Source organism: Corylus avellana, chromosome ca6 (genome assembly GCF_901000735.1).
Source record: "Corylus avellana chromosome ca6, CavTom2PMs-1.0".
NCBI classification, from domain to species: domain Eukaryota; kingdom Viridiplantae; phylum Streptophyta; class Magnoliopsida; order Fagales; family Betulaceae; genus Corylus; species Corylus avellana.
The window spans coordinates 6,902,716-6,924,116 of NC_081546.1; the positions used below are offsets into that span (position 1 = coordinate 6,902,716).

At 36.5% G+C, this 21,401-nt stretch overlaps 2 protein-coding genes across 3 annotated transcripts; both read left to right on the forward strand.

Annotated features, from left to right (window-relative positions):
* The first annotated feature begins 1,523 nt into the window (after positions 1-1,523).
* LOC132183602 (protein DCL homolog, chloroplastic) lies at positions 1,524-10,040 on the forward strand. Its single transcript, XM_059596957.1, has 3 exons — positions 1,524-1,909; positions 6,965-7,079; positions 9,637-10,040. The coding sequence occupies exons 1-3, from the start codon at positions 1,602-1,604 to the stop codon at positions 9,805-9,807; spliced, it is 594 nt and encodes a 197-aa protein (XP_059452940.1). The 5' UTR covers positions 1,524-1,601; the 3' UTR covers positions 9,808-10,040.
* A 7,561-nt stretch (positions 10,041-17,601) lies between these two features.
* Positions 17,602-19,515, forward strand: LOC132184095 (cyclin-D3-1-like). 2 transcript variants are annotated; one of them, XM_059597590.1, is made up of 4 exons: positions 17,602-18,325; positions 18,434-18,635; positions 18,753-18,883; positions 18,972-19,515. In XM_059597590.1, exons 1-4 carry the CDS (start codon positions 17,771-17,773, stop codon positions 19,242-19,244), a joined length of 1,161 nt encoding a protein of 386 aa, XP_059453573.1. In that variant the 5' UTR covers positions 17,602-17,770; the 3' UTR covers positions 19,245-19,515. The 2 variants fall into 2 exon arrangements, with proteins under 2 accessions (XP_059453573.1, XP_059453574.1); XM_059597591.1 differs by having other exon boundaries at positions 18,975-19,515.
* Positions 19,516-21,401: the final 1,886 nt, after the last annotated feature.

Genomic DNA, 21,401 nt, shown 5'->3' on the forward strand with positions numbered 1-21,401 from the left:
ATTCGAAAAATAATTTCAAAACAAGATAAAAATTGGGAAGATATTTTGTGAAGTTTTAGCATATATATTTTGATGTATTATTGCCTACATCATGTTCTCATGCCTCCGATTAAATCACCATTGAATGTACAACATAATCCTAAGCATGTGCTCTGTCTCCCTCATCACCAACATGAAGCGCCATGAAAACCCAAAGTGTGTTCTCCCAAATAACCATTTATTTACATCACTTCAAAACCATTATTATTTCTTGCTGCATAACAACAAAAGAAAAACTTATAATACACTCGTTCCAACGTCATGATGTTTGTTCATGAGAAAATAAAAGAAAGAAGAAGCGAGAATTCGTTATTTGAGTGGAGCAAATCATATTTGTGAAAGTAAACTAATGATAAGTGATTTTTACATTCATTTCAATGAGTATTATAAGCAAAATAACAAGATAATTCTAATTATTTTAATGGTGTATTCCGAATGATTTCCATGTCCTTTGCTTCTAAAACCCCAACCATTTGCTTAAAAGGCTTAGGTACTACTCAAGGGGTCTTATTTGCTGCAAGGGGCGAAACCACCTTAAGGCTTGGGAATCCCCAAGTTATAAGATAATCTCTAAAAAATTATTATTATTTTTTATATAAAATAAACCTTTAAAAATTAATTTTTGCCCCCTCAATTATTATTATTTTTTTTAAATTTTTTTACCCCAAACTAAAAGTTTTAGTTCCTCCCCTACTTGCTGCCCTACTCAACATATAAGCACCTCCTCCATTTTCGGCTACCTCTCCTTTTTCTAATGTCCTTCATTATTGAGTGCGTAGCCACCATTCTTTATTTTTCCAGTTAGATTTGTAGGAATTTTACTCTTTGTTCTCCAACTCTCTTTCGATTGAGTAAAGAAGGGTGCACTAGATCCATATCTGAACTTTAAGATGTGTTGGTTTTGTTGTAATCTATCTCACAGTTTAAGAGACTCGTTATCTACTTGTAAATATATTTCTTAACTTTCACAGCTTATTATTAGGGACGGAGGAAGGGGGGACTGGCAGGGTCCAGGGCCACCTCCAAATGACTTTTTTTTATTTATTTTAAAGGTAATAAAAAACAATTTTTTTATGGTTTTTTTTTTTTTTTTTTTTTGCCAATGGGCCTCTGCCCATTAAATTTTTTCAGCCATGGCCCCTACCCATTCTCAAGGTTGGCTACGTTCCTGCTTATTATGTTTAATCTAAAATTAAAAACCTTTGCAAATTTTCACAATGAACGTTATAACCAGCTCAGCTAACAACATTTTGGTATCCTCTTTGAAGTTATAGAGTGTTATTTTGTTAATATTTAATTGTTGCATTGTTATGTTGATATAGTTCTTTTACTTATTAAAAAAAAAAAAAAAATCCCTTCAAAATTTCATTCCTATTAATTTGGAAACGCTTCTTAGTTCGTAGAGTTTGCGATGACGAAACGACGACGGTTTCCTTGCTACCCTATCCGTCCAAAAAAAGAACTCCCACCTCACCAGACAAGTCACTCACTGTCGACTATCACCACCATGATCATCAATAGGACTATAGGAGTCCCCCAATTCCCAAGCCCACTCCGATCTCATGGCCGCCCCTCTGCTTCTCAGAGGCATTCCAGTCCTCCGCCTTCGACTCCACCATCACCACCGGCTCGCCGCCAGTATTTTCGCGACGCCGCGCCGCCCCTGGTGCACCGCCGCCGAACCGAATCGGGCCGACGAGAGTTTATCTCCTGCAGACAACTTCACCGCGGCCTGGAGTGCCAGGGACCCTCCCAAGCACCCTCGGTGGGAGGACCCTGACTACGGCCAGTGGAAGGACAAAGAAAAGGAGATCCTCCGAGACATCGAGCCCATCACTACGCTCACCAAAGAGATTCTCCACTCGGACAGGTTGGTCTCTCTTCCCTTAGATACGCCTAAAACTTCGGTCCCGTAGTTTTTTCTATTCCAGCGTTTGTTTGGTTTACGAGAAAATGTAGGAAAAGTGAGGAAAGTCATATTCCTGCTTTGGTTAGCGGTAGACTTGGAGTTTTACTGGGACGAATGAGTTTGTAAAGTTTAAGTAAACAGGGAGGGACTATAAGCTAAAGCTGGTGTAATTTCTGTTAAAGTTGTACCATGCAATAACCTTACACGCCGAGTCTTACATCAACCGTCCCCGTTTTATTTATTTATTTTTTTAGTGAATTACTCATGTATCCAATCAGTTTTGAAGCATTACTAGGTAATGGGGGAGAGGAGGTTATGGTATCACCTTATTAGTGGGGACTGGGGAGGGTTCTGATATCACCTTATCAGGGAGGACGGAAGAGTGAAGACTAATTCGGGACTTCCACAGAGCAGTGATGAATATACTCCGTAGAGGCTGCCGACTATTGATAGATAAAAATCTTTGGGGCAAGAAGATTACTAATCAAGAGTGATAAATGTACCATGGGCAGTGAGCAACTTTGTTTATAAGGCCATAATTACAAACCCCAACTTCGTAATAAGTTCATAGTGGCATTCTAAAATTCCTGAGGCACAGTCGGTGTTGAGTTTTTTTATGTATGAATCTATCCATTTGGTACTACAAGCAAATTTAGTAATTTACTAATCCTCCAATGTTGGAATGCCTTTCAAACTAGGGTCTTTAGCTTATTTTTGAAGAAGAGTTTCCTAATTTCTCATGTATGAGACCTGAAATAATTAACAGGGTACCGATACAAAGGTTCTGGTTCCAGCGTGTGCTGAGCTTTTTGTCACTACTAATTCCTTGTGATGATAGCGCCCCTTCCTCCCATTTCTTGAGCCTGTTTTATGTTGCTTGTTATATGAAATATAAGTAGATTTTATGGAAGTAAATATAATAAGAATGAGAGTTTGGTGACTCCGATAAGAGTACTATATCCGACCAAAAGAAGATGTCACACGTGGACATGATGTATTCAAAACACTAGGACTAAATACAGAAAGGAAACAAAGAGTTTTGTAGTGGAAATCTCAAAAGATGGAATAAAGTTACAATTATCAGAAATGCCTTTTAGTTGTCATTCATGAATAAATGGATTCAGTTGTCAATTTGAAGCCTGCAGTACAGGCACTTTAAGAGCACACCATGTGCTGGAGATATTTTTACTGTAGAATATATGGTTAGAAAAGAACAATACATCAGTAAAAGTTAATAAAACATGCTAAAACATTCGCTCGTACGGCCATACATGCTCCAAAAACAGACAAATATGGTTCTGGTTTCTGAAATAAGTTTTATACCTAGATTTGATCCGGGAGACGGTTTGGAGATCAGATTCTGGGATGATCTGTGGTGCGGCGAGACTAGTCTCAAGGTAGCTTTTCCTGCTCTTTATAGCATTGCCTCTGTGAAGGATGCGACTATGGCTACTAATATGGATCTTTTGGCACCCTTTAGTGGAATGTTAGTTTTTGTTCGGTTGATTCATGATTGGGAAGTGGATACGTTGGCCTCCTTCTATTCCTTGCTTTATTCCCTTAGAGTAAGAAGAGAAGGGGAGGATAAGCTTTGGTGGACCCCATCTCGCAAAGGGATTTTCAATGTTGGATCTTTTTACAAAATCATCGCATACAAAGACAATCCCTCTTTCCCTTGGAAGAGCATCTGGTGGACTAAGGCTCCCTCCAAAGTTGCCTTCTTTGTTTGGTCGGCGTCTTTGGGAAAGATTCTAACATTGGATAATCTTAGGAGAAGACAAGTCATCGTGGTTAATTGGTGTTGCCTTTGTAAATTGGATGGGGAATCCGTTGATCATCTCCTCCTCCATTGCGAGGTGGCTCGAGCCTTATGGATCACAATTTTGAGTCAATTTGGGCTTTCCTGGGCTATGCCTAACAGTGTGGTGGATTTAATGGCTTGATGGTGGTTTGGGGGTAATTCAAGGAGTGTGGTCGCTTGGAAGATGGTGCCCCTTTGCCTTATGTGGTGCATATGAAGGGAAATAAACAATAGGAATTTCGATAATCTTGAGAGGACTTTGGAGGAGCTCAAGTCCTATTTCTTTTTTCCCTCTTCACTTGGACATCTGCTTATTTAGCTCATGTAGTTATTAGCTATTCAGATTTTCTTGCTCTATTTTCTCCCTAGTCTTAGGCATTCTCTTGTATACTTCCCGTGTACTAGGGTTGCACTCCTCTGCGCTTTTTGATATATACAACATTACTTATAAAAAAAAAAGAGAAAGTTTTATACCTTTTTCCGAATTCCATGCAGTAACTCAAATATAATCATCTAAGAGCCTAGATTAAGATCCCATATATTTGATTTGAAACTCTAATAGATCAGATCATGATGGTTTAATTTGGATTTCTAATTGACATAGGAATGCAAACTACAATCTAACAAATACACATACTATATAGCCTTTGATTGTTAATTTTCTAAATGCACTTGGACTTAATAACTGTAACGAAAGCACTTGAACTTCTAATGGTTGATTGAGATTTTGAGACCTCTTACTAGAGAAAAGGAAAACAACTTGAATCTTTGATCTAGTAAGTTTCTTGTCCGGATTTATTGTAATGATGTTCTTTGAGGTCTGTGTCTTACAACAATTGTGCAGTTCATCCATATATCACATCAAGTTTTGGAATTGAGTTGACTCAAAGAGTCTTGGATTTTATATTTTTATTTATTATTATATTTATATATTAATATTATGTACTTATTGGCAAGTAACCAATAAGCTATTGCAGAGGGGTGGAACTACATAGTAACCCCTTGGCAAAGGCTGGCATGTTTTTTTCAACTTCCCTATTATTTTGAAAAGTAAGCCCCCGATTCATGTTCAATATATCATCAATAATGCCTGGAAAATTTGACACCCAACCCCTAATTGCAATGAACCAATTACAAGAGCGTAGTTCTTTCGAGTTATAGGCCCGCTCCACCTTAGTGGAGCATGCATGGAGTCTTTTGGCACAATTAGGCCATGCTAAGCACAAAAGGAGCTAAAAACGCAGCTGTTCAAATATAAAGAGTATTAAAAATTAAGGACTTAAGCTTTGCTGATGGTCCTCGAAACTTCTATCGTTGTGTTCCCTCTAGAGACACCACAAAAGACAGATTCTGAAGAATTTTAATTTAAAGTCAATCTCAAACAATCTAGAAAATATCTTAGTCTTATCATAATTCAGATTACCAATTAGAACAACAATTAAGTCAAACACCACATATTAAGCTACCAAAATCAAAGTAAGCATAAAAGAAAATTCACATAGATATTTTGGTAACGAAGTAAAAACTTTTGAAGAACTCTTAAAAAAATAAATAACTACTCCGAAGGCTAGTCAACTCCAAAGGTATCCACTATAGAAGACTTATGCTACAAACTAGTCAACTTACAAAACCTTTGTAATCCTAGACTCAGCTTGCAACCTTAAAAAATAACCCATTCACCTCTCACTGCAGTGGCTCTAGAACCTCTGGCTTTACGAACAGACTTTGTTCACCACAACCTAGAACTCTGGTGGCCGAAGGTTTTTCTGTGGTTGATTTGCAACTAACAAGGAGATGTTTATGCTCAAAACTGTTTTAAGTTTCTTTTCAATAACAATAAACAATGGCCTCTCACCCTTATGAAAATCGTAGGTTATTACGCTTAAATAGGTTGGGTGAAAATTGGGTTATAATAACAAAGTCGAATTAAAACTGTTTGTGGCTGGTTTGATCGAGTTAATTTTAAGTTCGATTGATCAAACTTTAGGGTTTTAGTTTCATTCGAACAAACTGCGATCCAAACTACAATTGAAGCTTTCAGGTTTTTGTATGCGAACATGATGTACTTATCAAAAAATAAAATAAAAGTATGTGAAATGATGCACGCTTTGATTGAATGAACTGTGATCGAATATCTCTGGAATTTGTTGCGATCGAAGTCTGCAAATCTTCAATTCCAGCTTTTCTTGAACCCCATTTCATACAGACTCAACTCTAAACCAAAAGCTAGAATAATACAACCCATACCACATGTTTTGATACTGAATTTTCTGACATTAAAACCTAATAGATTCAATTATTGTTTCATGTTTCCTTTGTAAGCAAGGAAAATTCTGCTAAATTATTGTGTACTCAAAATAGAAAAAAATTTGTATCTATTTTCATTTATACCCCCTTTGGCCTCCCCATGCTTAAAATTGGCTCTCCTTTCTTTAGAATTAGAAATTGAGGCTTCCAATAATTTTTTGACATGAGTGTTGCTGGATGTACTATAGCTTTTACTATAAGTTCCTTACAAACTGAGATGATACTTTCCACATCAGCCACTAAGAAGTTCCACGTGATACTCCGCATGACACTTGCCATGTTTACAAACTGATGTGACAATTCAAGTGGCACTTACCACGGTCAGCCAATAATATGTGGACTGCCACGTGGTAGTCATTTTTATAAAATATAAACTACCATGTGAGTTTGTATGGGAGCTGTTAATAAAAGCTGTAGTACCCCAACCATTTGCAAGTTGTCCTCAAACCTTGGATTATGGGGACATGGTATTAATTTAAAAGGACCTTTTTTTCCGAGTAAAAAAATTGAAGGGGTTTCTTCAAATCCTAGGGAGGATCAATGGCCTGCCTTGGCCTAAGGTAGTTTTGCCCTCTCTAGGGCTACGCCCTTCTACCCATAAGATTTTTATATTGACTATCTTTGATTGACAGGCTTTATTTCCATTTTCAAGACAATGGGTATGAATCATCAATTTTTGGGTTTAAGTCTTATCTTTGGGTGTAGAAAAGTTGTTTGATAGTGATACAAAGTGTGTGTAGGGTTGCAAGTTAAGTCTGAAAACTGATAGCGCAGAGTCTAACTAATGCTGGCCATGCTATGTGCAACATTAGATATCTGCAGTAGAAGCTGTTTTGTGAATTTCAATGTTTCTGTTTGTGCAATTTGCATGCACGGTAAAGCTCTTCTCTTGTTGACTAATTTTGTAGGTATATGGATGGGGAACGTCTAACAGCCAAAGATGAGAAAGCTGTGGTAGAGAAGCTTCTTGCTCATCATCCACATTCTGAAGATAAAATTGGATGTGGACTTGATTCTATTATGGTAAGCTTTAATTTGCATCATATGTTATAGAATTTTTAATTTACTATGCTAAACAATTTTATTTTTTGGTCTAACTGCTGCATTCATTTAGTTACTTTGTTTTCAAAATTTTGAACATCCTTACATATGACAATATATTATCTGAGATCATTGGCCACTGAAATGTGTCTTCCTCTTATTTTTCTGGTTAATATTTTTGTTTATATAATATGCCAACATGCATGTTTCTCTAAGCTTGGTCCCACATTTTTTTTCTCACCTTTGCTTCATCCTTGCAGCAACTTTGACTTGAGCTGCTGCACTCCTTATGTTGGTTTTTGGTTGTCTTTGGTCCATGCATCTTTGTCAATTCTCTATTCTTGTTGTCAAGTGGTCCAAGTGATGAAACATTTATGTAACGTGTCAAATTATAATGCCACAGATAATGCTGTTTGATTCAGTGGCAGTATCATTCTTAGTGGTTGGTATTAATTCTCCTAAGGTCTGTGACTTGCTTCCGTTTCTGTTAATCTTCTGTACTAAGAAGTTTGCTTGTTAGAAAATCTATTATTTTTTTGTACAATACTGTGCCCAAATTGATCAGATATAATAGCAGAAAACAAAACATGTGGCCAGACTTGATTAGTTGACAAGGATCTACAAGCCGATCTCATTTTAGTTGGGATGAGGGTTTAGTTGACTTGAGGTTATGCCCAAATTGCATAGATTCATAGTGATTTGTGTTGGAACCATCTTATGGATATTCAAACTATCAAATTTATGCCTTTTTTGCAAGCTACATATGAAGCTTCTGGTAAGAGCAGTAGACTTTTAACAAAAAATGATACTTGCAGCCTACATTATATTGTAAAAATCCTAATTACTCTATGATGGTGTAAGATTCACCCTGGTTCTGGCTGAAAGAGTGAGTGTTTCATATTTTTAACATCATTAATAATATGAAATCCACCCCATATTGGTATAGAGCTTCAGAATGCTTTGATGGCTGACTTGCGGCAGAGGAACAATGAATGCACTATTTGTGTCTCTTTGCACATTCATGCGTGCCTTTTTGGCATATAGGTTTTTAGCCCCTATCACTTTCTTCCTTCTTTGCAAATCAAATATGAAGCTTCTGGTAAGAGCAATAGACTATTATAGGAAAACGATACTAGCAGGCTAATGATATTGAAAAAACCAAACAACGATGTACTCAATGGTGGTGTAAGATACACCTTGCTTCTGGCTGAAAGAATCTTTCATCTTTGAATTTCGAGCTTCTGCATTCAAATTGACAATTCCTTAAACAGAACCTCATTACTATACCTTAGCTGCGATTCACGGATAGGAGCCCTTCGGAGTGAAGCTACCAGCTTTTGACATTTTTCAATTTGAAGTTTGGCTGAAGAAGGAAGATGGACAGGCAACCCTCCTGTTAGCTTAGGGCAGTCAGCAATATAAAATTCTTCAAGTTGAGGAAAAGCTCCACCTCCAAAAGAAACCTATTCCTCCCACTTTGCCATATACAAGAATGTTTGAACTTTCAGGGCTCCAAATGGCTTAATTGAAGAACTGCTGCCATAAAACTCATGACCCATTGTAACAACTTCATCAAACCCAACAATAGATAGGTTCTTAGGAGAGGTAGTGATCTACCAGGTTCGAGGTAGAAGTTGTATGTTCCTTGTCAACAGCTTTGTTAAATTTTTGAAGCAACTATTTTATGTGATGCTCTAAGTTGCCTCTCTAATCAAATTATTGCCTTATGTTCAACTGCATATGTACAAGCTATAACTTTCAAAAAAAATAATTAGAGGCTGGAAGCCAAGAATTAGGTGCTTATGCACGTACAGTGGTGTACCTGTTTGATGTCTCATGCCTTAATGGCGGCCAAAGCATTCTTGTTGAGCATGATATCGCAATTAGAAGTTCTTTTGTGGTCTAGTTCAATGATGAATATGATTTTTCTAATTTTTTTTTTTCAATCTGTCTCGTTTCTTGTCTGTCATTTCTGCATTTGATGTCTCAAAATTCTGAACACATACTTCATTGTGTAAATCAACTGTATATTTGGCCTTGTCAACGCATCGGTGAGAGTGAAAATGGTTGTGGAAAGTTGAATGAACTGTGTGATATTCCCTGGTCCACATGTCTCAAGCAATTGAGGAACAGGTAGACTCTTTGATTTATATCTCAGCATGGTTCTTCATCCTTGACTTTGGGGGTTCGCTTTGAATTCTTGCAACAAATCTGTTATTGTTTATGTCCCTTTCATAATAGCCAAGAAAGTAATTGATCGATGCATCTGACTCTTGGGCACTAGTTGATTTTTTATCTTATGCACATTTTGCTTTGGATTGGCCCACATCTAGTTGGCATGTAGATCGGTGTATATTACCTTTTAACTGGTGCCACTTTTTTACCTCCAGTATCTTTGTCAAGTAGAATTTTCTATTGTTTTTCTTCTTGCCCATCTCTTTTCTTTCCAAAGTTGATCATCATCTAACCATGTTTAAGGTAGCTTTTGTCTTATTCTGTGAGAACAAACTAAATGGCTATTTAACTTCTTTTGCTGAAGGTTGATCGGCATCCCCAATTTAGACGCTCAAGATGCCTCTTTGTCATAAGAACTGATGGTGGATGGATAGACTTTTCCTATCAAAAGTGCCTTCGAGCATACATTCGAGATAAGTACCCATCCCATGCAGCAAGGTTCATTCGGGAACATTTCAAACGCGGTAGTGGTTAGTGTGTTAGTCCTGTTGATTCTTAGAATTTTTGGTATCACTACATATGGCCATGTATGTTTATTTTATTTTTTTCCCCCATAAGGGGCAAAGAACTTTCACATTGTTTTCAGTGACCTATATATATAGCCTAGATCGGCAAATTGTCAATGTAGTAGATGATCCGTGACCAGCCCTTAATGTTTGTTTACATATATGAAGACACAGAAAATGATTGAAGTGAACTGTTTGTTGACTTGCTTCTCCTTTTTGGTTTTGCACTTTGCTTACTTGTAGGAACAACTTTTTTCTAATAGTCCTAGGACCCAGTCGTTAAGTTGTTGCAAGAATTATTGAACCAAATATCTCCATAAGGCTTGTTTGATGTTTTGCTTCGTTTTTCTCTTTTGGCTGAGACATTAAGCATGTTTCATTACATTATGTGTCTCATAATGTAAATAATTTCTCATTGTTTGAAGCTTTAATCAGAATACTGAGAGGTTATTTAATTACATGGTTACCATTGTCGGATCCGGATCTTCAACAATTTTGTAATTCGGACAGAAAGTGTGAAAGAGCTCATATGAAGCCCACTTGTCCTAGTTTGTGGATGGATTGTCCAAAATCTGCTTGGGACAGGTGAATTCGCTAGCTATCCACACAACAAAATTGTTGTAGGTCTCTATCCCTTGGCGCCTCATTTCCATGTGCTCATGTGATCTTGTCTTTGACTGACCTTTAAGTATGGACCACAGTCACTTGTGCCAAACAGCATTAATTGGAAATATAATCGTCAAAAGGTGGGGCGCATGGAAATGTTAGCCATACCATTAAAGCAAGTGCTTTTGTAGATAAAGAATTTCATGAACCAAACCTAGGGGAAGTGGCCTTAACCAATCAGGCTTCGTATTGGGAGTGAAAATGAATTAAAAAAAACCAAGGTTTTGTGCAGCTTAAGCTATCTTTTAGCTCTAAGGTTTTGATAGAGCTAGCTATCTGTGAGTCAAAAGAGTTAAGCATAGCTGGATGTGGTGTCCAGTAGGTATTCATTCATAGGCTTTGATAAGTCAAAGCAAAACGGTGGGAAAGTATCGTTTGTCGACAGTGAAATGTCCACATAAATGTGGTTGGTTTTGAAGACAAAAAACATTTGCTTTTCTGTGTGTTGATTTAAGGTAGTCAATGCATCTTCTGTCAGAACAGAAATTGCCATCCACAAGTAGCTGATGCTCTCTTTTGTCAAATTTGAGTTTTTGACAAGTTCAAATGAAGAGAAAGTCATTTTATGGTTAAAACTTTATTTTAACACATCTAAATAGTATATGATAGTATATGATGTTATATTGTCATGTCATTTCATTGTCATTGAAACGACTGTCATTCATTTCGGGCATTATTGTTCCTTAATTCTTAGATCAAATTAGGTGAAACTACAGGCACACAAAAGCAAAAATTGGTGGACGATGATACATTATGGTTACTACGATGGCAACTATATATATATATAATAGGGTCGTTGTCATTTTGTGGAATCATCACCTCTGAGGTAAATATAAAAACCATTTAGGAGTGGCAAACAGTGAAAGGCATTGCTGCATTGGGAAGATTTGCAACCATTAGGCTTTTTTAACGCTAGGTTATTGAGTGAGTGGCTGGAATATTCTCAAGTTCATCGACCCTAACCTTTGCTTGGCATTGATATTTATAAATGGAAACTATATAAAAATTTAGAAAAGAAATATCAAGATGCGATAGGGCAGCACAGAAGGAAAGAAATTAATATTGTAATTAACCATCTTATCATCTCCTCGGGTACTTCTTGGGAGCCAGCCCACCATTGAAGAAAGCAATTAAATTAATCTTGCTGTTCATCCCTATCATTTGTCTACTGCTAATTTTAATAAATTCCTTTTTTATTTTATTTTAGTTGTTGTGGGCAACGCAGCATCGGAATTGGAGTTCTTTGACCCAGAGTATTTGTTAGTCAAGGATTTTGTTTGTGTCCGAGTGTCGTTAAGTTACCCATATTCAAGGACCCAAACCCGGATTGGATTCTGATCATTTTTTTTTTTCGAAGGAATTGTGAGAGAACCCATAAATGAGAAGAGCTCTAACCCTTTTTTTTTTAAATAAATAAATAAATTTAAAAAATAAATAAATAATTTTTTAAAAAAAAACACATATCAAGAGACTCTCGGCAAAAAAATCTCTCTACAAAACACTAATTTCGGTTTATTTTGGTAGATTTGACGGGTTTCTACTCTTGCTGCTCTAACTGAATACTTTTAGAGCTCTTATGTTGCAAATAATATTTATCCGTACCTTAAAATATATTGGCCTTGATGTTATTTGTTTCACAATTTATGGTAGGGACTTATTTAGGTCTCATTCATTAATCAAACAAAGGCCGCTCTAACAAAACAATTTCAAATATATAACTATGAATTTCTTCCAATCAACTATGATCTATAACTTGCTTACTAGCAACTCAACTTATATGGCTAATTTGCCAACTAGACAGTAAAGTTATAACCGTCCATGTATCATTCACTAACTGTCCAAATCTGCTCCAATTATGATTCGTTTTACCACCTAAAGCATATTGCCTCCAAAATTATGTGTTGAAATCCCAATTTTTTACTAAAGACAGCTACCTAAAACGCTGCCAAAGTCTCTGTTGCGACATGTTCCAATTTTTCCATCTTTGTTAAACTACTGGCTGCAATCAAATGCCCCTTGAGGTCCCTCACCAAATACCAATACACCTATGCCCCTTTCTATAGTCCACAGTTGCAACCCAAACTCCCAATTCACCTTATACTTACCTTGGGGAGAGGTTTCCATAGAATGTGGTTACCCCCTAGCCTTTAGTGGCTGGTCAATATCTCTCAAATTTGCATTTCTATACTCCTTGGTGGGGGACTTATTCTCTATTTGTACAATTATATTTTAATCTTACAACTCTTTCTATAATTAGTTTGAAGTTAAAAGAATCTTTCGGATGCTTCTTGACTCATAAACCGTATCACCACCGACAACTTTTTTCTCTCCTTACATCTTTAGATTTCTCTTATGGGTTGTGTAACGGATTATTGCAATAGACCCGCTTTGCTTTAATTTTTTTTTCTTGTAATTTCATCTCCACTCATTTACCCAAAAAAAAAAATTTGATGTGGCCATTGAGGTAATTTTTACTCCCCTATTTCAAGTGTGATATTTTGATGAAATGGAAGCCACATATTCAAGCATGCTGTACTAGTAATTGTTATATGGATTATGGACTACTAGCATCCGTGGCATAGACTGGTGGTAATTGGTCTTATGGCATTCTGTCACTTTAATTCACCATTAACAATTACCATTTTTTTTCCTCTAGGTTTAGAGAAAAACGAATTTTCTCACGAAAAAAAAGCTGCTGGTAATGATAGAAGTCAACCCCTTCCAGTTCCTCCTCATCATTTTACAGCCTCTCCCTCCAGTAGTTACAAACTTACAATCAATAATGGGGATTTCTTTTTAATTTTTTTAATTTTTAGTTAAGTTATGCTATAATTACGGGAAAAACATGATCATTAAGATGAGACTATTAGTAGGTGGGGCCCTCCTCCACCCAGCTGGAGGAAGATCCATGTGGACCCTCACACTCCACAGCTCACGTTTCATAATGAGTTTTCCCACACATACATGGCTAGAATAATGTGTGCGCGGGAGAAAAAGAAAATCCAGATCCTTGACAAATTGAACGGCAGTGATGATTGTTTTGGTCCCATCAGCAACAGTGTTAGGTCCATAGGGACGGTTGATGAGTCCCAATAAAGGACTTTGCTTTCTGCTGGCGTGATTGAAATGCAAGAAAATCATCCACTTTCTGATTCTTGGGGGAGTGGGCATATCTGACTTTGACCAGAATGATGACAAGGCAGCTCTTATTGTTATTGTTTTGGGAAGGAGGGATAAAAATATATTCAAAATAAAAGGAAAAGGTAGAAAAAAGAGTAGGTTGCTTTGAAGGGTTACCATCCTATACATTCATTACAGTTACCCTTTCGTGTTCGTTTGTTTGTCAGGTTATAGGTCATATCGTTGAATGTGTATAAAATTATCAAAACTACTATTTATTTTGTTATTGTAAGCAACAATAATAATTAATATGAAATCCAAAAAGTTAAGACATGAATTTTCGTGATTCGACAATGTGTCTATGTCTATAAAGAGTGTAACTATATTTTATTGTTAATAATTTAAGGTTACAATTGAAAATCTTCAAAATATCTCGTAACGTACCGCAAGGGTGTTGCTCCCGCACCTCACAACCTAATTGTTCTTCCTGCAAACTTAATTTTGCTCATGAGCCAATAGACTCCACTTTGTGAATGTTGTTTCGCTTTGTTCACTTCGTTCCGTCTACTCAGCCAATCACCAGTATTTTAATATTATTCTTTATGCTTAAAAGAATATGAACCACCAGTTTAAATACTATTCATCTTTCTTTCATTATTCTCTCATCTTTTTAGAGCATCTACAGGACTGTGTGTAAGATTCATATGGCTCGATAAATCTAATGATAATTTTAAAAAGTGAAAGAATGAGAGAAAGACCATAAGAGAGAAAATTAAAATTATATCAATTTTAATTCGATCAAATTAATTAACCATGTTAGATTCTTTAATCTTAATCTATTCACTTTGTATAAGGTTCATGTCAAATTTGCAAGTTGGTATAAAAAATTAGTAGCCTTCAATATCATGGATGGGGTTCGTGTTTGCCGACATAAAAATAAAACTATATATATCAATTATAACTCTATCCATTTAACTAAACGAATTAAATCTCTTAAACTCTAACAGCATATTTTCGGATTGAATTCTATCTTGTCACGCCACCAACCTTGGCTAGGTTTTGGCGGAGTTTAGAGGTAAAATATTGTACTTGTACGGGGGTGAGTTGGAAGCCACCACCACCATCTCAACAACCACCACGTCTTTCACGTCTCTCCATTGTATCAGTCTCACCTGCTCGCAGAAGTCCTTTTTTGTCCCCTCTCACTCTCTAGCTCATTTCTTGGAGATTGAGCCTATAAAGAGGGAAAGAAAAGAAAAGAAAAGAAAAGAAAAGAAAAGAAGAGACGAGAAAGCAACGTATCACAGCAGAATCCCTACACGCTTCTCTTTCTCTATACTCTACCCTTTTCTCTTGCATGCAAAAGGGAAAGAAAGAAATTTCGACCTCTCTCTCTCTCTTCTGTAAAATTTACAGAGGCAGACTTCTTTCCGTACAAAAGAGGAATTCATAGTTGTCTAGGTATGCTTCCAAACAGTATGCCACTGTGTTTTGTCTACCGGTACACAGAATTTACTCCAACAAATTACAAGTATTTACTTGTATCTAAGATGAAAAGAAAAGAAAGAAAAAATCAGTCTATGACTTTGTAAAGGAGGGAAATAATTGCACCGAAAACAACAAAAAGAAGAACGGAAGAGGGGTTGCAGAAATAATATATATATATATATATATAAAGGAGATAAAGTTAATTCTTTTGGCTGAAAACGTCGTGGAAATGAGGAGGAACGACTGTGTTGATCTGATGATTTCAGCCATGACTATGAGCTACAGCGCGACTTTATTCAGAGGCCCTTCAGAAATAATAAAAGCCATTCAAAGCAAATTCTTTCCACAAAGAACTCTTCAATGGTTTATTCATTGTTCAAGTTCATTTTGATTAAAATCAACATAAGATATTCCCTTTCGGACAAAATTTCGTCTAAATTTGGCAGGAAAAAATCCTTTTAATCCCATTTATATTCGTTGAGCGTTAGAGAAATACATAGTTTTTTAATTATTTTATTAATAAATTATGTGTTTCACAAAGATACATAACAATTTTATAAATTATGAAAAAAATTTAATTAAAGAAAAAAAAGGTGGGGTTACCTAGTACAATTAAGTTGAGATTGAACGTTAAATCATCCAAAATTTGGGGTTAAATAATTTATTTACCCAAAATATATATATATAGTTTTATTGGTCCATCTTTGATCTTCTGCATAGTTGGTTGAATGACTTTTTACCTAACAAGTAACAACCAACAAGAGAAGACAATTAATGGGAATGCAGTTTTTTATTATATTTTAAAAAAAAAATCTTTCATTGAAAAAAAATAAAGAACATAAAGTCCTTACATTAGAAAACATAAAGCTCTGATAAATCATAGTTAAAGTTATGAGGTTATAATGTCATAGAGACAAATATAAAAATTTTACAATCAAGTCCTATCTATGACTTCAACATCTGCTAATTACCCATGTCCAAACTTTAGTTATATAACAGATTTGTTCCAGATAAACTCAAATTAATACACAAGTAGTTCATATTTTCAAATTTTATTTTTTCGACCATAAGAGCAAAATCCTCACACCAAAACTAATCATTCTTGACTCAAAGGCCAAGACCTACACCCCACATATCGTTAATGAAAATATATATAAGGAGAAGTCAAACCTTTATTCAGACAAAACAATAAAAACACAATAAAAAACAGCAAACAGCTATCACAGCCGACTCGAGAGAGACAGAGTGCACTAACTGATGCATGGTAGATGAGACGGAGCTGTTTTGCGCCGATGGGCAACTGAAAAGCCAGGGAGCACGGTGGGTCGGCGCATGGCTGAGCGATACTAGTTAAGGAAACTAAATCTAGATTTAAAAAACTAAATCTAAAACTGGATTTGATATGTAGTTATTACTACATATAAGTATATAACTATTATTAGCAGATAATATAAACTTTATCTGATAGTATCTTCTATACGGTGACAACGTACGAATAAATTTAGAGCATTTACGTTGTTCCACCCATCATATTCTATATCATTAATTTTTTTTTTTTAATGTCCACGCAAGAGAAGATGAATGATAGATTTAAACTAATGACCATTGTTTTATGAGACATGATTTATAGTCAATTAAGGTACCTTTTGTTATGTCCTCAAGAGCTAGCTCAATCGGTTAGGACCACGCCTTATGAAGATTAGGTCATTAGTTTAAATCTTCTTCTCATCTCCTCTGTGAATATGTCAAAAAAGTACCTCTTGTTATTCAAATCATAATTCAAATTGTACATCGCCTGTTACACTCATTAAATTTCATAAATTCTTTGACTTGTACCACCCACTTTCCATTTTCACAATGCACTTTATATACATACTTGATATATATATATATATATATATATATATATAAATAAATTGTTACATAAATACTTTTATTTATGCAATACTACTAGAGATTAAATAATGGTCCAAAAAAAAACTCTAACGTGCTGACACTGTGGATATGGAAGGGTACCCGGAGGCCGGAGCCAGTCCCACAAGTGACAGCTCATTTATATTTTTAATTTTTGTATATATATATATATATATTTTTTTTTTGCTTTCTGTGGTTGTTTTCATTGTGTTGGGCTGTGTGTAGGGCTCCCGCCCTTTCCCAATCCACTCTCCCTATCGACTCTCCCTTGCCTTTATGCCTCCATAAATGTCAAAGTTTGGAGAAAATAAAAACAAAAAAAAAATAATCTGCTCATACCTACACACACAAAAAAAATAAAAGCTCTCTAAACATTCTTTATTCTTCTTCTTCCTCAACAGTGGTCTTCGATTTTAACGGTTGATGATTACCTACGAAATGCAATCTATTGAGTCGGGCCCCACATCCTGCGTGGCCCAGGAGGTACGACGTACAAGTGTCACGTGTCGAGTTATTGCATTGCATGGGCCATGATTTCAGGTCTGGTGATATTAGGCACGAGAGGCTCCCAATAAAAAACCACACAAACTCTCTCAAATAAAAATTACATCTTTTTTGCGCTTCTCTCTACCTAGTCTTTCACAGCTGAGCTGAGAGATGCCTCAGGCTGGGTCTTCAGGCGTCTTCTCTATCTTCTCTGGCATATAATGAACGCAGACCCGAACCTCTTCTTCTCGGAAGAAGATGGCTCCTCCTCCTCTTCCTTCTTTTCCTCTTCATCTTCATCATCATCATCATCATCATCATCGTCAAGAAGAAGAATCCAGCGCACAGAAAAACCCTGCTTTCCTATTGGACACTCTGTATTGCTCGGAGGAGCACTGGGAGGAAGAAGAAGCTAGAGAGGACTATTTGCAAGAAGATGACTACTACCACCGGAATACCCATAAACCAGACCCTTTTCCGGTCTTGCTAGAACAAGACCTGTTCTGGGATGATGAGGAGCTAATCTCCCTCTTCTCGAAAGAACAGCAAAACGAACTCTATGGAATCATCAAGACGGATCCGTATTTAGCTGGGGCTCGCCGGGAGGCGGTGGAGTGGATGCTGAAGGTTAATGCCCATTACTCTTTCTCTGCTCTCACTGCGGTTCTCGCTGTTAACTACCTCGATAGGTTCCTTTCCGGCTTCCGGGGTGAGCTAGGGAAGCCATGGATGACCCAGCTAGCTGCTGTGGCTTGTCTCTCTCTCGCTGCCAAGGTCGAAGAGACCCAAGTGCCGCTTCTGCTTGATTTTCAGGTACTTACTTTTCGAATAAATCTTGCTAGCTAGCTGCCTGTGAAATGCTTGTGTTTTTGTCTGACTCGCTCATCGATATGGCCATATGGTTGTCTTTCTTTTGTTCAGGTGGAGGAGAGTAGGTATTTATTTGAGGCAAAAACGATTAAGAGAATGGAGATTCTGGTTCTCTCAACGCTACAGTGGAAGATGAATCCTGTTACCCCGCTTTCGTTTCTTGATTACATCACAAGGAGACTTGGGTTGAAGGACCATCTCTGTTGGGAATTCTTAAGGAGGTGTGAGCGCATCCTTCTCTCTGTTTTTACGGGTAAATTAAACCATCCAAATCTTTCCCCCTTTACTCATTGATGTATTCTTTAGATTCCTACTTCAAAAACAATAGGCATTAATTCTTCAATTTTTGGTTTCTCATCCTCAATTGCAGATTCTAGGTTCATGTCTTATCTCCCTTCTATTGTGGCTGCTGCTACAATGCTGCATGTTGTTAATACCGTAGAACCCTGTCTTCTTGCCGAATACCAAAGCCAGTTATTGGGTATTCTCGGAATCGAAAAGGTAAGAAATAAAACCAAAAAATCAATGTTTCCAATTATTGAACAAGCAAATCCGATATGTTGCGATCTTATATAATATATATATATAGCAGGACAAGATAGATGGCTGCTGCAAGCTGATATTGGAATTGGCGTCAGGAGGGCACGGCAATCAATCCAACAAGCGCAAGTTTGGATCTATTCCCGGCAGCCCAAAGGGTGTTGTAGACGTGTCGTTCAGCTCCGATAGCTCTAACGATTCGTGGGCGTCATCATCAGTCTCTTCCTCACCGGAGCCTCTGTCGAAAAAGAGCAGAGCTGAGGAGCAGCTTCTGCAGACAATCAACCATCAAAGTGCAGATTTTCTCAGCATTCCTCGCTAGCTACCACCCCTAAAATCTCTTTTTTTTTCTTCCTTTTTTATTGCGGACTACGTAGTCTAGTATGTTTAACAATAATATATATGTTCCTTTCATGTGCAAGTTAAATTGCCTACCATCTCTGCGCATTGCTGGCCATGTACTCCAATCCGTAGGTAGGTCATACATTTTCCTTCAGCTCAATCTGTTTAGAGGATTGGTTGTGAGGTCTGGAAGCAGAGATGGTTGGCATTTTATCCGGAGAAAGTAAAGGACTTTGAACATAGCAAACCAAGAGTACTACTGCATTAACTTTTAATCTTTGACCATAAAAAATAAAAAAAGAGAATTTTATTTCATTTATCAAAGGCCTTAAAAAAAAAAAATCTAGTTTAGTTCTCTTAATATAAAGCTGTAAAATCTTTGGTTTGGTAACTTACGTTAAATTAAAGATTTAGTCAGATGGAAGACACCTTATGCGTCCAAAAAAAAAAAAAAAAAATGGAGATTTTGATGTTTGCATTTATATGGGATATATTTTCTGGCTGTGTCAAACTCAAATGGATATGGATGGTGGAGGGAGAGGCTAATAGTTTGAGGAGAAGCGAGAGGGGAAATTTCTTTTGTTTTATGCATGTGAAGGGAGGAACATGTTGTCGGCCACCAGTGTTTTTTAGGGATTATTGTTTAGGGTTTTGACCTCGTGGGTAGAGCCCAATTTTGAATTACTCTGTTTAAATTGGCATATAATGACTGGGATTAGAGTAAGCTGACCAGCTGTATTACCGTCCAATTTGATAATTTTTTCCGCATTCTATTCACACCCACCGACCTCATGGGTTGGATTTGGATTGTGTCGATATAAATTTTAATTCGAGTTATTTAATTAAACAAATTATGCTTCTTAATCATAATTCATTAATTTTATATTGGATTCATGTCGAATTTGCGGGTCGTGTTAAAAATTATCGATCCTAAATGACGCATATTGAATTTGGATTGTGTCGAAGTTTTTATATAAGACCATATAGATCAATCATAATTCGATTCATTTAATTAAACGAGTCATACATCTCAACTCTAACTCAATAATTTTTTATAATTAGTTTGTGTCGAATTTACCGGTTGCCAAAAAAAAATTACAAACCCTATTTGAAGTAATAAAACAGTGACTTGTTAGGCAGGTGGGAAAGCGGTAGCGCACCCAATAGGGAAAAGTCAATAAGAGCTACAAATTCTTTCATCTGTTTTTCCCTGAGCCAATCAGAGCTACACATGGTAGAAAAAGACATTCATGGTGCATTCAATGACATAATTATGTATGATGATCTTTTCTTCCAAGCAAGATGCCAACTAGTGTGCATATATAGATGGTGAACGTCAAGGAGTAGTTGCCTTCCTGCTTATTTTCAACAGTTTTTTTTTTGGCCCAAGTAGATGGGTTGGGAAATAAAACATTAATAAAAAACGACGACTTTGCTTCACAAACGTTGTTGATAATAGATATAAAAGAGACGCAGAAGAAGGGCTGCATGTGCTTTCTACCACTTTAGACTAAAGGGAATCATGACTTAGCTTTATTCTCCACTGCTAAAAAAAAAAAAAAAAAAAACTCGTAAGAAATCTATCTCTGATAAACTCAATTACACTATTGGATGATCTATGTTATATTCAAACTACCTTGAAAGTTGGAGTTGTATATATTAATATAAACTTAGTTAATTTCCACCCATATTGACCATATCATGAGCCGTGGATTAAAGGTGAATGTTACACTTGTCCTTGCCTATATTTCTTCTCCTTTTACTTACAAAAAAGAAAAAGAAAAGAAAGTTGAAGATCACTAAGCCGCATTAGTCAGTTAAAGGAGGCGTAGGAGAAGATTAAAAAGAATTTAATTTGGGTATAATTAGATCCAGCAAAAACGCAACCCACAAAAAGGAAAAAAGGTTAAAGGTGGGGAATGTTGAAATCGGGCGACAATATCTTTTGATTTTGTTTGACGTGTCTTTGTTGGTCCTTTGCTCTTTACTCTTTGCTTTTAGTAGTTAGGAATTTAGACTGTAGTGTATTTCAACCCAAAAAGAAAAAGGGAAAAAGACAATGATAAGGTATGGATTATTAATCGTGTGTGTTTGTGTGTGTGTGTGAGAGAGAGAGAGAGAGAGAGAGTAATTGGTT